Source organism: Peromyscus leucopus, chromosome 15, assembly GCF_004664715.2.
Source record: "Peromyscus leucopus breed LL Stock chromosome 15, UCI_PerLeu_2.1, whole genome shotgun sequence".
In the NCBI taxonomy this organism is placed as follows: Eukaryota; Metazoa; Chordata; class Mammalia; order Rodentia; family Cricetidae; genus Peromyscus; species Peromyscus leucopus.
The window spans coordinates 78,691,108-78,709,790 of NC_051076.1; the positions used below are offsets into that span (position 1 = coordinate 78,691,108).

Genomic DNA, 18,683 nt, shown 5'->3' on the forward strand with positions numbered 1-18,683 from the left:
TGGAAATCAGTATGGCAGTTTCTCAGAAAATTAGGAATTGAACTACCTCAAGACCCAGCCATCCAACTCTTGGGCATATACCCAAGGAATGCTGATTCATACCATAAAGATACATGCTCAGCTATGTTCATAGCAGCACTATTTGTATTAGCCAGAACCTGGAAACAACCTAGATGCCCATCAATGGAAGAATGGATGGAAAAAATGTGGTACATATATACAATGGAGTAATAATCAGCAGAGAAAAACAATGAAAGCATGAAATTTGCAGGCAAATGGATGGAACTAGAAAAAATCATCCTGAGTGAGGTAACCCAAACCCAGAAAGACAGTCATGGTATGTACTCACTCATAAGTGGATTCTAGATATAAAATAAAGAACAACCAGACCACACCCTATAGAACCATAGAGGATATATATATATATATATATATACATATATATATATATACATATATATATATATATATATATATATATATATATATATATATATATATAATAGCATGGAGGTCCCTAGGATGACTGTGGCTTATAATAAATTTCGGTTTTACTCAATTATTGAAAAAAAATAGCCAAATGAATGGAAACACATGAACTATGAACTAAAGGCAGAGGGGCCCCCAGCTGGATCGGGCCCTCTGAATAGGTGAGACACTTGATTGGCTTGATCAGTTTGGGAGGCAACTAGGCAGTGGGACCAAGTCCTGTGCTCATTGCATGAGTTGGCTATTTGAAACTTGGAGCTTATGCAGGGACACTTGGCTCAGTCTGGGAGGAAGGGACTGGACCTGCCTGGACTGAGTCTATCAGGTTGATTGCAGTCCTCTGGGGAGGATTTGCCCTGGAGGAGGTGGGAATGGGGGGTAGTCTGGGGGTAAGGGGACGGGGTGGGAGGGGGGAGAATAGGGGAACCCGTGGCTGATATGTAGAACTGAATGGTATTGTAAAATAAAAAAAAGGCACAAAAAAAGAACTAATTAAAAACAAGCCTAAGATATCGATTGAGCTTTAATAATTAAAAAAAAATGATTGAAAAAATATTAGGAATAAATCTCTTACTTCCACACTGGCCTTCATGGAATAACATACCATCCTATACACATGAATCATTCACATACATACATACATACATACATACATACATAATTACATAAGTGCATATTCTGCACATAATCATTTACCTAGTTATACTGTATGTGCTTATATGTTTGATGAGGACATTTGACCATAAAAACATATTTGTTCATTTTATGATTTTGTTTATTCATGACAAAATATTAGGAATAAATCTCTTACTTCCACACTGGCCTTCATGGAATAACATACCATCCTATACACATGAATCATTCACATACATACATACATACATACATACATACATACATAATTACATAAGAGCATATTCTGCACATAATCATTTACCTAGTTATACTGTATGTGCTTATATGTTTGATGAGGACATTTGACCATAAAAACATATTTGTTCATTTTATGATTTTGTTTATTCATGACAAAATTTGTATTCTTTAACCATCAAAGCCCAAGCTACTGTCAAGTATCATTATGTTCTGATATCAGTTTTGTTTTTGTATTTCTTTTTTAGATTCTGAATATTAGTGAAAGCAGACATTCCTTTTCTTTATTATGGCTGACTTATTCCACTTGATGGGATGTTTTGATTCACATTTCTTTTTAAATGAAGAGATCAACTTTTTGTGATTGAGTAATATTCTGGTGTGTGATTATGTGAGTATGTGTATGTATGTATATGTGTGTTTGTATAAGCATGAGTGTAATCAATGTGAATAGAAGCACAATTTCTTTTCACACGCATCCATTGATACTTAAGTTGCTTCCACATCTTGGCTATTGTGAATAATACTAAAATGAACATGGATTATAGACAGCTGTAGGAATCAAAGTCGCTGACTTCACATTATATTGGAAAAACATAATAATAAAATTATATAATGCTGTCATAGAAACAGATACAAAGACAAAGGCAATGGATTAGAGAGCACAGAAATAAATGTAAGCATGTGTGATCAGTTCATGTCTGGCAAGCATTGGGGAAATAGACAGTCTCTTTATAAGGGACTTGGGGTTGGTTAGCTACAAGAAAGTCATGCAATTGGAAAATTGTCTTACTCAATAAAAATACTTGACATGGAAATGATTAATTTGATTATAAGTCTTGAAATTAGAATTTGCAGAAAGATAACTACAGAAAAAGTATCCTTGACATTAGTCTTGAAAATGCCATGTATTGATATGACTAAATTCATATAGTGAAAGCAAAAGGAAGTAAGTGAGTAAAATGAAGTTTAGAACTGACACCGCACAGCAAATGAAATGATCAGCAAAATGAAAAACAATCTGTGGGCTGTGAGGAAAGATTTGTGGACTCTATCTCTTCATAGTCAATTTTCAAGAAATATTAATTGATTTAACTTAGCAGCCAGAAAACAAATAACCTGATTTGTTTAGACAAAGCATCCAAATATACATTTTTCCAAAGTGACATAAAAATGGCCAATAGAAAAGTGTCACGTGAAAAGTGTGGCCATATGAAAAGTGCCAACACCATCAATCATTAGGGACAGAAAAGTCTGTGGCATTGAAATGCTTCCTGATCACTCTCGGGGTATCTGTTCTCAAAAGGCAAGGGGTTGAAGTTAGAAAGAAGATTCATTACCGATAGTTCTTAAGAAAAGGGAAATCTGTGTATGTGTGTGTGTGTGTGTGTGCATTTACTATCTATCTATCTATCTATCTATCTATCTATCTATCTATCTATCTAATCTACATAAAAAGCATAGGGGCTAGTCAACACAATAAAAGGAATTGGGGGGGAATTGGGACTTGAGGACTTGATTACATTCTCTGTTAGAAGGAAGTGAGGCAAGGCAGGCAAGCTTGAGCCCTTTAGAGCTGCTCTGTTGAGTAACTTTGAGCAAACCTGTGCTATGGAGATTACTTCTAGTTGTCCCAGAATGGTCTCTGGTGTTGGATGAAGAGGCACATTGAGTTGGAGAGTGTGAGTCAAATAGCAGGGTGGTTGGGGTTGAAGGCTGTGAACTGATCGGTTTGTGTGTGAAAGGCATGCTGTGTGTAAAGCACTTACTGTCCCTGGAATTAATTAGCCTAGCACTGTGCGACACTACTCCTGAGGAAATGTGAAAAAAATATCTGTTAACTTCAGACAGAGAACTGGTGACAGACCAAAACTAGGAGACCCCCAAATTCAAATATGATGAATGAGTGAGTTTTGTTGGGACTGTCTACAGGACTATGGGTCAAGGGTCACTTGCAGGAATAGAAATAACTCAAAGACAGCTTCATGTCCAAAGCCTATCCCAGCATGGGTGATACCTCATATACCCCGAAACTCTGGAGCACACTGCAAAACTTGTAGGCAGCTCAATAGGTCAGAGAGTACCTCTTGTAGGTAGCCTTAATCTCTGTTCCTTTCAGGCAGCTCTGATGGTCTGAGAAACTTCCAGGCAGCTTGACTGATATGAGAGCGTCTCTGACCAGTCCTTACTGCCTATATAAGCTTGACTACCACATCTAGTCAGCTTCAGGGACTTATGGGAGTTGCTGGGTTGTTTACTTGCTGAGTCATATGGAACCTCCCTCTAGAATGCCCTCAGTCTTAACTCTCCTGCAGGGAGATTGTATCACCTCCAAAAAAGTTGTTTCACACCTAGGAAAGATGTCCATACTCTGGCCAGCAAGGTCTTCAAATAAGTCATAAAATTTAGGAAAAAAGTTTTAAATTTTATTAGTTTACAACATTAACTCTGATGTATCAGTATTCAGCTACAGACTGATATCATATATAGAAAAAGGAACAACAAAGTCTTGATTCAAATTGTTCTTTGAAACTCTCAGTTGGCAGAAGACCTTTATCAAAGGAAATGTGTGAGTATTGTTACATATCATTTGGTGAGATCTAGCATATTTAGTACTGGTAGAAAATTCACCCTTGCTTAGTTATCAAGCAATGTCTAGTATTATATTTAAAAATGGAAGTCCTTATATGATGCAAATATGCAAATGTATATATATACATACAGTTTTAAATTATTGACAAAGATATAGTACTAGATAAGTAGATAGACAGATAAATGGTCTGTAGATGGATGGTAGACGGAAGGTAGAGGATGGATCCACATACCTAGATGTGGTTATGCATCTAGACTATGGCATTTATTTTTGAAGGATGGAAAATTAAAGCCAAGATTAATTTTAAAGTTTAATATTCAATGTTGATCAGTTCTAAAAAGGAGACACTCTTGAAATATGTCATCACTGTGATAAGAGTTACTTTGCAGAACCTGATCAACAACCATAATATTGAAAATGTTACCTTAGCACATCTGAAATGTTTTCTCTGTAGCATTAGTAAACACTAGAGAATTAGAATTAATTAAGTAAATTAATATGTATTAACCTATCAACATCAAAACATGTTAGAAATGGAGAAATCTGGGTTAACATCAGAACTATGTTATTTACAATGTTAAAAGTAGTGCATGGACTAAATAAAGTTGGGACCAGTATGATCTGTGAGGAAAAAAGAATGCTCTTAGCTGTAGACAATTAAGATTGAGTATTCATGGAGAAGCAGAAGGAATTCCAGGAAGGAAGCATGACACAGGAGTATGCCAGAGTAAGGAGGCTGTAAGGACACAGGAGATCAAATACCCAAATCCCCCCCACTTACTGCTCCCCCTTCCTGACTCCTTCCTACCCTCCTGCTTTTCTCTCTGCCTTACTACCTCCCTTCCTGACTTAGTGTCAGTATCTCTACCATTCTCTCTCTCCCTCCCTCCCTCCCTCTCCCTCTCTCTCTCTCCCTAGTTCTTCCCTCCCATTTCCCCTCCATCTCATTCTGAATCCCTTGGCCCAGACTCCCCTCTTAAGTTTTCCTGCCTCCTTCTCTTTAGCCCTCTCTATCTCCTTCCCCATTGAAGTGAGGCCTGCAAGGCTGGAGGCTCTCTTCTCTCTCCCAGACACTGGATTAGGCACAAATGTAACTAGAGTTTTCCTGCCATGCCCACAGTCAGGACAAATCTTTGTCACCCGCCAGTCCCACAGCCGCTCAGACCCAAACAATTAAACTAAGTAAACCAATTAGACTTATATTGCTTACAAACTGTATGGCCGTGGCAGGCTTCTTGCTAACTGTTCTTATAGCTTAAATTAATCCGTTTCTATAAATCTATACCTTGCCTCGTGGCTCGTGGCTTACTGGCATCTTCACATGCTGCTTGTCATGGCGGCGGCTGGCAGTGACCCCTTCCGCTTTCCTGTTCTTTTTTTTCTCCTCTCTGTTAGTCCCTCCTATACTTCCTGCCTAGCCACTGGCCAATCAGTGTTTTATTTATTGACCAATCAGTAATTTGACATATAGACCATCCCACAGCACACAAAAGACATCCAAATACCTGTTTTCACCTAATAATCTTTTATTAAGTGGTAAAGTGTTGCAGGCCATCCCCTATCCCCACATTTCCCCAGAATACTCTTGAGTACAAGCAGCAGGAAATATTAGTTAGAATGATAGAGGGGAGAGAAAATGACAGAAAATACAGGATGGACTCCAGAGGGCCTGGATCCTAGCCCATCGGGCCCTGACTGTCTCTGCCAAGGGGTTTTTATAGGAATGCCAAGGGGTGGAGAAAAAGACCTCTCCCCAGCACAGCAAAGAGCAGACCATCTCAGACAAATACACTCAGGCCCATGGTCCAATCATCCTCTCTATGCAGACCTGCTGGGCAAAGCTACTGGGAAACCTGAACTGGCTCCAACAGTGAAGAAAAACATGGCTGCTTTCTGACCCAGGCAGCAAAACAGCAACAAATGGCCTTAAGAAGAGAAAAGGGGGAGGTCTGGGTTAGAATGGGCTAGGATGTGGTGGTGTATTTTGATTGACCATGTTAATGAGGTGAACTGAAGGGGGCTTGCAATTCCTGGACTTTGATAGTCATCCTCAGGAATGAGTCTGGCATAAGACAATGTCCAAATGAGGTAATAGACCCTGGTGGCTAGCTTTTGGGATGTAATTTATGGTTTATAAGGGACAGGAAAGGGGGAAGGGCAAAGCCTGGCAGAGCCATGTTACCAGGCACAGGCCTGTGAAGGCCCTTCACCTATCCTCTTCATTCTTTTCTTCTGTTCCTAGCTATATCTTTCTCTGTCCTTTTCCTCCATTAACTCGTTCCTTTCTCCATCCCTGTCTCCCTCACTTCAAGGCTTCCTATCTCTCTGTTGCTGTCATTTATTTCTTCCCCCTGCCTCCCATCCTCTATGTCGTGGCAAGTTCACGGTCACCTTCCACTACATAGCAAGTTAAAGCCCAGCCTGGGATATATGAGACCCTGTCTCAAAAGAAAAATAAATTGGGCTACAGCAATGGCTCAGAGGTTAAGAGTAGACCCTGGACAGCTGCTCTTCTGGTGAGGGATGCTCTGAGGTGTAAATTCTTCCAGTGCTTTGGCCGTCCTTGTCAGTAGACTCGAGTCCTCATACAGCTGAAGAGGACACTGAGGCACAGGGGAAAGTGTGCTTCAAGTAAAAGGCAGCTGTCATTCTTAGGAATTTTCCAGCAAGGCAGAGAAGGATGAAGAGGGTGACTGGAGGTGCATGGGCCAGGCACCACCCTCACCAGCTCAAGGCTTCTCACAACTTCCTTAGAAGCTAATGAGGACATGTATTGTGGGTTGTACGCAGGACGCTTTATTCATCTTTAAATATTTAAGAAGTGTATGTGCGCACGTCATGAAGTGTGTAGAGGTGAGAGGACATGATTTTGAGTGGAGGGTCTCTTCTTCACCTTGTTTCAGAGGCACAGGCCCCCTTGCACCTACACCTGATCTGCATATGTGACCAGCTACTCCCTCACTGGGAATACAGATTGTAACCCCAGAATACAGCTTTTAATGTGGGCTCTGGAGTTGAACTCAACTCATCATTTTAAATGCCATTCATTTAGGTTCCTTTCAAAATGCCAGTTCATATCTCACAGCAGGAATCTTGTTACACTGCACAGTTGTACACTGAGTATGCTCTCCCTGTGGTTGATTGAAGAGCAAAATTTACATTTTGGTCTTTTTTTCTGTCTAGATCCTTTTGGAAAGACAGACGAGCATGAGCCACTCACAAATGCAGTCCGGAGTGACTCTGCAGTCATTGGAGGTAAAGTGTCTTCATTACTGAAAGCAGGAAAGATATCTATGATCCTGTGCTCTGCAGAAAAGTACCTGAAGCCTTCCTTACCCATTATCAGCTAGCACCCAGAACCAGGCATTATCTGTCAAGCTCTTAGCCTCTTTATGCATGGTGAAAGATTAATAGCAGGCTCTCCTCCAGTGCCAGCAACTCTGTGGCTTCATTCTGCCTCAAATTCGGCAGGCAGCTGAACTCAGCCAACAACTGGAGCATTAACTCACAGACAGGCAACCTGCACCTTGTTCATTGCAACCAGTTGTCACTTCTAAAGCACAAACAAAACAGACCAATAAAATTGCATTTGGAAAGAAGTCACAGTGGTGCAAACAGATGGATGGAGCTGCAGCCATGTTCAGTTTTCCTTTATGGAGTGATTTGGGTTAGATCTAATGAGCAGGGTGAAGCCCACGTGACTGAAGTTCCAAATCCAGCAGCCCATCTGGTAATGGGTGGAGAGTTCGCCTGCTCTGCTTATAGCTCATCTCCTACCACCTTCCCTTGCTTTACAGTTCTTGGGCTATGTGTTGGACTCACCCTGCTTCACTCTTTATTCTGTCTTAGCTTGTCTAATGCCCACAGGAATTTGATTCCCATCTGGGTCTTGCAACATGGAATGACTCCCAAGTTTTGTTTAATGTAAGATGCTTGGGAAATGGAAATCCATTCCCATTGGTGACTTATAACCATAGCAGGTGCCTCATCTCTGCCTTCTGGCAGCTGGGATGAGTGAATCCACAACAGATGGAGTTCTTTAAAAGTCGGCAGGAGTCATTCATTTCACTTCTATTTAATTAGCCCCAGTTCTGGGTCAGACCTGCACTAAACATATAGATACAGGATGAGAGATACAGTTACTGCCTTCCTAGAATGAGCAGACTGACTAAGAAGGAGATAGGCAAGCAGGCAGCAGTAACAGCACAGAAGCTGGCCCCAAAGAAGAATGGGAACAGAAGGACTCTACCACAGTAGCATCCCAGAGCAGGAAAACCATGACCTTTCCTTAGGGAAATAGTCAAAATACCCATGTGAGCTGAATGCCTTCTCCAGGGAAGAGAACTGAACAGATTTTTCTTTTAAATCAGTACATGTCACAGAGAATTTCATAACTCTCTCTTCCTGTAAGTTTTCATTTGATGAGGAAACACTGTAGGTTCTGGCCTTCTCCCCTCATTGTCAAACTCCTTTGAGTCTTTCTATGAATGGGAAGGTTATCACAGCCCCACAGGAGATCCTGGGAAGCTTGCCCAGCTTCCAGCCTGTAATAGCTCCTTCAACCCAGCAGTAGAAAACAGGCAACCTCTGCCACATTGTAAAGCTCTAGTTCATGCTTCAGATTCATTCATTGTCACCCAGACTATCAACTTCAGTATTTTATTTTGCCTTGTTCTAAAATAGTTGGGAAACAATGGTCTTAGAATAGATGACAGATATAAGTGGTCTTAGTTATGGTCACAACTTTTAAAAATTTGGTGGAAGGTAGGTCTATATATCTCACTTTCTAATATCTACTCATATAAATAGTAATTAACAATGACCAACAACTTAGAAAACATAAAATATGCAAATATGTAAACTTTATCATAAACAAAATTATTTTTAGTGACAAAACTTAAGTGTTTTACCTCTCTTAATTATTAATTTTGTGTGCATACTGTTTTTTGCTTAGTGACTTGATTTTTTTTGTTGTTTATTTATTTTGAAATAAGGTCTCACAATATATCCCAGAATGGAGAAATGGCAGAGAACGCAAGAGAAATCTTGCATCAAAACAAGTGGAAGGCATCTACACAAGTGCTATGTCAGCCAAGCACCTACACACACTCATATGCATGCTCACACACACACACACACACACACACACACACACACACACACACACACAGGGGTGGTGGAGGTGGCATTTAGATCAAAGGATTCTTGGCAAGTCTTAGTGCCAAAAGTCTGGATTTGATCCCTAGCAATGAAAGCACAACAACTCCGAAAGCACACAGACCCTTTGCTGTTGTAACTCCATGTTTATTCTTAGGTCGTCATCATAACGTTCTAGGAGAAACAGCCTTTCTCCCTCATTACCCTGCTTCCAGGGGCTTTTGTTGAAACTGCAGGTCAAGGGCTTCTCAGCAGGTCTTTATTTCTGCATACAGAGAAGATCTGTGTTTGTGTGTTTGCCTTGTTGCTCTTTTCCTCCAGAGTATGTGCCTGTCCAGACTGAATTTTCTCAGTGACAACTTTCTTCTCTGTCCCCATCATTTCCCTACAGGTGTCATAGCAGTGGTGACGTTCATCACCTTTTGTGTCATCGGCATCATGACCCGCTTCCTCTATCAGCATAAGCAGTCGCACCGTACCAATCAGATGAAGGAGAAGGAATACCCAGAGAACTTGGACAGTTCCTTTAGAAATGACATTGACTTGCAAAACACAACCAGCGAGTGCAAACGGGAGTACTTCATCTAAGATGCAACAGGGTCACCTGGTCCCCTTTTTTTGTGGGTTCCCCCCAATTTCTCTTCCCTTTCCTGTCTCTTAATTTAGGTATTCTCTTTCTCTCTTTTGCCATTAATTTTCTGGAACACACCTGCATCCACCGAGAGCATTGATCTCCTTCACCCAGCTCAGGAGATCAGGTAGCTATGGTTACTGTGGTCCACTGATAAATGCACCATTGTGAAAGTGAGCACTGGAGACACAGATTTCACTATTGTAAACAGGGAAGAACACGTACGTGGGTACACATGCATATTCGATGTTTGTGGTTGAGTTTTAAACTTCACTCTGCAGGTTCTCCTGGAAACTGCAGAGTGAAGTTTAAAATGGAGAGTGAAGTTTAAACAGAGTGAAGTTTAGACTGGAGCTCTGTGGTGTTGGCCTTTAACAATTGTCTCCAACACGCTGCCCCACACCATATGGTAGGTACTATGGCCTGAGAGGAGAAAAGTGGTAGGTGTGTGTGTGTGTGTGTGTGTGTGTGTGTGTGTGTGTGTGTGTGTGACAGAGACAGACAGAGTCAGGTCATCCTTTTAGCAAAGAGTCTATTAGGGAGCCAAATAGAGCAGGAGGGAATGAAGTAAATCCACCCAGAGAAAGCAATGTTTGTTCTTTTTAGGTCCCTTGTGATAGGGTAGGGAGGTTGGGAGACATTATGACACAAAGAAATTCTTCTAAAGCAGACATCATCTAACCAGTCTTAGAGACATTTATTATTAATTTTTTATTTTGCTTGTTTTTTTTTTTTTTTTGTGGCTGAAGCAGGAATTTGTACAGTAGCCAGGACATTCTTTCCTAAGACACCAATTAAAGAGCACTGAGCTGAGTGAGTGTGAGACCCCGGGCAAGGCCACAGTCATGTGTCCTGCCTGTAGCCTTCTCCATTTAGGACTTAAATATCTGGAAGACTCTTATTCCAGGTGGTCACAGGGAAACTTGGCTCCCTTGAGAGCTGTGGGGAGAGAGGATATATGTCTGTCTGATGTGGGAGCCCTTCATAATCCCTGTGAAAACAAATGGACTGTACTTAGAGAGCCTAGGTTATAAGAACACCCAGCTGGGGGACCCAGAGCAGAGGAAGACCCTTCTGGCCTGTTTGTTTTGGAAGCATTTTACAAGCAACCAGAGACATCTGTGTTAGTTTAATGTTGACACCATAAGTATCTCCCGACTCCATTCGTCATCCTTTCCAGAGAGTTTCAGTACTTTCCAATATGAAATAACTGAGCATTTACTGAGTTATCTATGGAATAGTGAGCAGTTACTTTGTGCTGCTCTTGCTGTTCTAGTTTGAGGCATGGATTCAGTGCCCTGAAACCAGGAGGCTTCAAGAAAGCTGTGTGGAAGTAGTACACAGTATCCTCCCAGGACTTTACAACTGCCTTCTTCACTTTACTAGAACGTGTTAGCTATGTTATTCCTCAGGTTGCTATATTGAAGAAAAATATATACATGTGTCTATATTGTGGTAGAACTAACAGAATTCAAATAAAAGTATAAATTGGTTCCATGAAAAATGTTTAGGCCCTCTCAGCTCATCTTGGAGGAGAACTGGAAAAAAAAAAAAAGAAAAAAGAAAAACATAAGGAAAAGAGGGGCAAGAAAAATGAGAAATTTTATCCCCATCCATCCACTTCAGAAAGATCCATCCAGTAAAGACAGATGTGCAGGGAAGCAGGAGTCACATTCTAGAACACATGTTATTAGTTCACTGACAACTGAGCTCTTTTCTAAGAGGGAAGGGCCTGCCTATTGTGTGTGGCAGTGTGGCCACCTCTAGCTCAGGGGATTTGAGGGAAATCCTTAGTTTGTGAATCACACCACATTTCTGAGTCTGCACCCATGCACACAAAAGTGCCTATGCACTCACCTTCCTTGCCTGAATAAGGTAGTAATATCAGGCTTGGCATTCTTTTGGTAGAAAAGCATATAGTTAATTCAAAAAGGCATCTCAGATTTGTCCATGGAGGATAATCCTGATAATTTTTTAACTCTGCCCTTGGGATAAAGACAAGGGAAAAATGACCACCCAAACACTTTAGGACTTAGGAAATGCTAGAAGCAAGATCCTTGTCTGTTCTCTTTGGAGGGCAGACCTGATTTTCAAAGCAGGTGCCCTTTCAGTCGGTAGGTCATCCATCTTAGAGAGTGTACTGCCTCTGACTGTTCAGCACTTCCCTGGACAAGAGGTTCACAGTGAAGCCCTAACTAGCTTCATCCAGGTCCCCATCTGTACCTTTTCTTCCCTTACAGAGCTACAGAGATAAGGATTGGGTGAGGCATCACAATCCACAGCTCTGAGATATTGTCCTAAATACAAGTTCTTTCCTTAAAATTTTCTATGAAGTCTTACACACCCTTTTCCTCTTTTAGGATATTGCTATCCTTTTGCTAGTGAATTTATTTTAAAGCAATTCTAACAAAGATGTCCTTTTTAATTTTCTATCTTTAATATGACAAATAATCATCTAATAAAATGAGAGATACTGAAAGTCTATTTCCTTATTCCCTTCATTCCCCGTCCTCCAGTTTCTACTTTTGGATTTTCTGGCTCTTTAAAAGGTTATATAAATCACCTATTTGCTTGGCTGCATATTTCCCTGCCTCCAGAAATGAAAGTCATGCTGAAATTTAGCCCTAAGCTCCTCTAGTAATGAAACAACAGGTAAGGGAGAGTAACCACACTGGAACACTTTCTAACTAGAATCCTCAGAAGCAAGCACCATGTTTTTCTGGCATGATGTGACTGGATAAACATGGAAGTACGAGACAAATCAGTATGCATGGTACCCTCACCCACAAACATGTACTTAGAGATAATCATGTAGGGAAATGTGTGATGCCAGTCTCTGCCCTCTGCATAGCACACATTCTACTGGCTTCATCCATGGATGTGCAGGCCATGCATACCAGGACACTGGGCATGTAGGCCAAATGGCAGATGCATGCTGAGATGGTGTATTATTATAAGTAGTCTCAGGGTGAAATCAGAATTTCTTCATAACCCCACAATACACACCAGGTGAAAAATCTAGCACTCTGTATTCTACTATGCTGAATGCACATAACAGCTAGAAGTAGGAGTATGTTTCAGGGTTGGTGGCAATATCTGTTTGGTTTATGCAGTTAGTCAGTTGTCTTTTCTACCTTCAAACAATTACAACACAAAACAAGAGTAAGAGTGTTCTAATCGTCCTTTAGCTACCACTTCCCTCGATGGGATACAGGTTTCATGATGCGTCCCAGTGTATAATTATATAATACTCAGTCATTGATGCCTGCTGTTTACAAAAAGAATTTGTGGAATTGGGCCCTTTACAGTAAGACCAAAAACACCTGTGTAATATCCCACCCTCAGGTGCTGTTCGGTTGATATTGTCCCACTGAACAAATCTATTAATGCAATCAACTGTAGGTGTGCTTACCCTAAAAGACTTTTAGCAACACCTGTGTCATTCAGTCCTTGCACAGGGTAGACTGCTCTGGTTTCTCCAAGAAGTAGGCCAGGAAAATGGATATTTGTCATTTTCTGGATGTCCATTTCATAAATAGATTAGCTCATGTTTATCTGAAGAACTCTGGAGCTGATATTTTACAACTTTGTTCTCTTTAGAAATCAGAAGTGGCACTATCTCAATTCTCAACTTTTGTCAGAATCCTAACTACCATATCATGGGAGAAGCAGGACCACAACTAAATGAGTATACAGTTCTCTTTCCTGTATTCAGTCATATGACACATGTGAAACATCTGACTCCCAAGTGTTCTGTTAGATATACAAATACTTACTGTCCCTGTGGACTTAAAGTGCAATCTTACAGCAAAAAAAGTGTACACACTGCACAAGGGAGCAGAGAGCAAGGACTAGGCACAGATAATTTGCAAACCACTTTCCAGAGGGTTCTAAAAGCCAACACATTTTTGGTCTTATAATTTTGTGTCTTATTTATTAATTCTAACAGAAATGATTGCTTTGTTTTTCTGAAACAAGGTAACTGGTCATGCAGATGAATTTCTGTAGAGGGTGGTAAATGGACTCTTTGGACAGAGAAAGAACAAAGGTCCCTGTATCAGATACAATTTCTTTAAAGAGAGATTACTTGGTAGCCCTGGCAGGTCTGAGACTCTCTATTGTAAACTCACAGAGAACCACCTAATTCTGCCAAAGTGTGGACCACCATCCTGCCTATGTCAGATATTCAAAAGGGTGCTAAGTTCTCTATGTTCTCATGTCATTTCCAGTTAAGGATTTCCAAATATATGCCCTCTGTATATGATAGACCTCTGTAAAGACTGGAGACAGAAAAGAGCAGTCTCCAATTCTGATTTCACTTTTTTGGTGGATATTCACTTATGGCCATGGCTCTTTTAGGTCTCCCTTAAGCTGGTTGGTATTCTGCCACTTTTAACACTCCTCATTCTGCCCTAAAGAACCATTTGACTGTATTTAGGTAAATCTCTGGGAACTAGAAATTATCTATTGAGTGAATAATTTATCGATGTGTTTTCCATCTAAAGAGGTCAAACTTCTGTGTTTTGCATGAATGTTTCCAACCTGAAGATCATACATGCTCTCTCTCCACACAATATCACCTAAATTAGAAGACTCACATTAAGAAGTTGTGTTCATAACATCCCCATGGTATCCATGGACTTGGCCACCAAGCCTGGGGAACTCATGCTTGGTTTGTTTGTCTACCAACTGCTTCACTTCTTTTGAATTCCCTACTGCTACAATTGTCAACCTTGCTGCAACAGCAGTCTGGCAAGAGGCTCTTGAGGCACCTCTATAATTCTGCCACCCATTACTTCCTGAAGCAATTGTTTGGGTTTGCTTTGTCCTCAACTGACCCACAGGCCAAGTTTCAACTAAATAAATAAAGAAGCGATGTTGTACCTGTAAGTGACAAAGGAGGTTAATGGAAGAGTGGTATGGGCAAACTCAAACATGCTTGAGTTCTTGAAGCATGCCTGAGTGCTGTTTCATGTCCCTCATGCAGTTTGGAAATGTTTTCTTTAAAAGATGCACCGTGTATCTGAATCACTTCTTTACCAGTTTGGGGGGCTTTCTTCACCTCTCTTCTGGCATTACCCAGTCTTCCTGAAGTCATTTATTTTGAAAATGTTACTTGTTTATTCTTTCTCAGCTCTGTGTTCACAAATTCTAAATAGTTGATTAACCTAAAAGGGGAGAAGATACAACACACACACACACACACACACACACACACACACACACACACGAGTAAAAATGAATAGGGCTGTTCCTCAAACATTATCCAGGAAACTATAGGCATACCTATTTTGTAAGAAGAGAAAGTATGACCACTTTGTTTTAGAAATTCTTTAAATGACTCATACAAGGTTCTAATGATTGTTTTGCTATTTTTTAGTAATTTCAACCCTGTTATTTTACACTAAGGTACCTGGGGGAGAGTGAGAAGCACATGTAGTAGTAAAACAGTGTACTGTGTAAGCTAGTCCTCTGTTGTTTGTGGTTTATTGTCTACAAAGTGGTGAAGTGGACACAAGCAGCTTAGGTAAGAGTGGGCTTTTGTGTTAAAGCAGATTTGATGGAACTTGTCAAGGAGGAAGAGGGTTTTCATGGAGCAAGCAATGGCTGCTGGAGGTTAAGAGGGGCACAGCTTCCACCATGAAGTAAGGATGGTGCCTCTCCCCACTTTCCTGGCTCCTAACTCATGAGTCTCCTTCATGAATTTGTCTTACACCTTAGGGAAGAGGCAGTATTACAGGCCCTGCATGAGAAATGTTTTACTCATCTTTACATGGCATTTTCACCCTACCTCTTTGATTTTCAAGTTTTATGTTTCACTAATACAGTCAAGGGATGCTTTGGAATTATCACCACAGTGATGTTATCTGCCCAGGGGGAGCACCCAGATGACAGTTTAAAGTAAAATAAACTATGGACAAGATCCTCAGGTCCATTGCCCTTATTCAGAAATGTTATGGAAGGAAGTCCTAAAATATTGGAGTCAGTCTAGTGGTCTTTCTTTTCCCTCCCATGGTCATGCCATCCATTGGCATGCCATAATGATGGAAAGGTATGATGCTTTCTATCACCCACAGTGTGTACTTCAGAAAGTCACCACCTGACACTCTGAGAACACTCTTCCCTTGCTGCCACTCAGCACAGAAGTAAAGCTTGCATCAAATAGTAGGTTAAAATTAGGAGGCTAGTCCCAAGTTATGAAAAAGGTGATGTGTGCCAGTGATTAAAGCATGGCCATATTTTCATTAGCATTAGACTATGCCATGCTTCAGATCCCAGCAATAAATCTCAGAGGACATGAAAAAGGCACTGGGTGTGCAGAACAGGCCTTCTGTCACCCTGAAGACCCTTGAATGGCCTCCCCGATGGAGCCATTTTCATTACAACCTTCCAGGATAATAGAAATGGACCTCTGACTAGGCATACTTTCACGGTATAGTCAGCCATATCCCAAAGGATGTATATGAAGTAGCTTCATCTCTTCTCTTTGAATGACAGCAGCCACCAGTGTAACCCCGTCCTGCCTTAAATACTCTTGCAAAAAAAAGTAAGTAACCACACCTTGCTTAAAATAGAGTAGTTGTATTATGAGAAGGACTTCATATTTGATGGGGATCAATGTCAATAATTTTCTCTTTACCTTGGAAATAGACAGGCTTCCTAATAGCCTATGTTGTCTTAAACAGACAACACAGATAGCTAGCCTATGGCAGGAAGATAAAACATAGGAAAATGAAGACACATGACACATTCTAATTATATCCTATAAAACAGGCGACAATTCACATTTGGTTCATGGGTTTCCTAAATCCCTAAGACAAAGAATTACCATGTTCATTTCAACCTAGAAATTAGAGTCTTTCTGGCACTATCTTTGGAAAAATGAGAGGTCAGGGAGATTGCCTTTAGCAAATAATTAACAAAATATAAAAGGACCTCTCCTGTTTTTATATATATATATATAAATATATATAACATATATCATATATATATATAACATATATATATGATATATACAGGCTTTCTTTGATAAAAGCACAACAGAGGCAAAGCAGACTATATCCTTGGGGATTAGCTGGAGATTCCTTGTTTCTTTGGTTGTTATAGTTTTTGTTCCTATGTCAGAATCCCCAGTTCCATGTGATATTGCATCATCCCAAGTCTGTTTTGTATACCATGTAACATGTCTTAATATACTGTATGGAGAAAGTTAAAGTTAGCCTTAGACTTCTTTGTTTTCTATGGTTTTTGCTGTACAGAAGAATGACTTACCTGTAAATATTGTATATTTAATAAAGAAAGAATTTTGTATCATTTGTGTGGAACACAAATATGTCTTGCTGTGTTGTTCTTGGGTTAATGAGGAGTCAAGTAATTAATCCCTGAATGCCCACTCTGATTTCTTAGATCATTAGCTCCTAGCCAACATGACCCATGGAAAACAACAAACTCCTACTCTCTAGGTTTATTGATTTCAGTGTAGCTCAAAGTACTGTCTTGGGTTCTTTCATGCTTAACTGACTCACACCAAATTGCACAACAGGAACAAAAGTGCACATGAGCAACCTCGCTGATTTGGTAAAAGGATCTTGAACCATCCTGACTTCAGCATCTCCCAGGAAACCTATAGCCCTGTTGATTCTTTCTCAGTGTCCACTCAGAGCACCTGTATTTGTGTCTTACCTTGCCTACACTTCCTTCTTCTAGAGGATGTTTAATTGCACAGTAGCTCTATGTTTGAAAGACAGATGTTCATTCTGATGGAGAAGATTTGTCTCTATATAGTGTTCATTTACACTTGTGTTTATGAGTCATCTGGTGGACATAGACTTATCAATAAAAACTGGAGGTGATTTAATGGGTTGTGGATGTAGCTCAGTTGGTAAATGACTTCATAGTGTGTACAAACACCGAGGGTTTGATCCTCAGCCCCAAACAAACAAGGCATGGTTGTACACCTATAATTGCAATATTCCTCAGGAAGTGAAGGCAATAGGATCAATGGTTCAAGGTCGTCTTTGGCTACATAGTGACCTTGAGGCCAGCCTGAGCTACACAAAATTGTCTTATTCAAACAAGCAAACTCCCTACAAGGGAATTAAGTCTGTCAGACAGGACAATATAAAATGTCCTTAAACTGCTCAGTCTAGAATGAATTACAGAGAAAGATGAAGGAATGTAAACAAAGGAGGAGATAAGATTTCTGAAGAATGTAGCATTGGAACAACAGAAGTGAAGGAGATTCTAAGTGTATCTGAGCCTGTAAGGAATCAGTGAGGTTTGCTGATGGAAAGGCAAGAGAATGTGAAAGAAAATGGAGTCCAAAGACTGAATATTTGAATTTCACAACAAATGGATATAGTAAGAATTTTCACTGTATTTATAGTGGGGAGAAAAATGGAAGCTGTTATTTGAGGGAAATGGGCTACATGAGGCTCCTTTAAAAATATGCTTAGGTTCCTAATTAGAGACACTGAATAAAGAAAGTGGGGAAGAAGCAGATTAGAAGTCAGCGGAAAGGGATGAGGGCTACAGAGATTCATGGACCAAGGCTCAGAATTCCAGAATACAAGAACTGCATGGGTACAGAAGCCAGCCAGACCTGTCCTTTGTATGCCATCCTTCAATATCCCAACGCCTAGTTTTGTGACTCAGAATTAGCACTGAAATTCCCAGCTGTGCTAATGAAAATTGGAAAACAAAAACCTAACCTTCACAGATCCTGAATACCAAATTAAATAACTTCTTTAGGCCACTTAGCCAAATATATGATCACTGAGGTCCTCCTGAAGGCTACTTGACAATTACTTTGTGTGTATGGGGGGGGGGAGGGAGAGAGAGAGAGAGAACACATCTGTATCTCTCAACCACTCGTCACACTATTTTCTTGAGGCATATCCATCTCACTGAATCCAGACTGTCCAGTGAGGCCCAGACATCCGC

At 40.4% G+C, this 18,683-nt stretch overlaps 1 protein-coding gene across 2 annotated transcripts in view; it reads left to right on the plus strand.

The window, feature by feature from the left end:
- Positions 1–17,918, plus strand: part of LOC114701108 (contactin-associated protein like 5-1-like) — a 902,756-nt gene extending 884,838 nt beyond the window's left edge. For both annotated transcript variants that reach the window (XM_037211055.1, XM_028881060.2), the window contains 2 exons: positions 7,136–7,207; positions 9,501–17,918. In XM_037211055.1, coding sequence (XP_037066950.1) covers positions 7,136–7,207; positions 9,501–9,697 — 269 coding nt within the window. In that variant the 3' untranslated portion in view covers positions 9,698–17,918. The remainder of the gene's footprint in view (positions 1–7,135; positions 7,208–9,500) is intronic.
- The last annotated feature ends 765 nt before the right edge of the window (positions 17,919–18,683 follow it).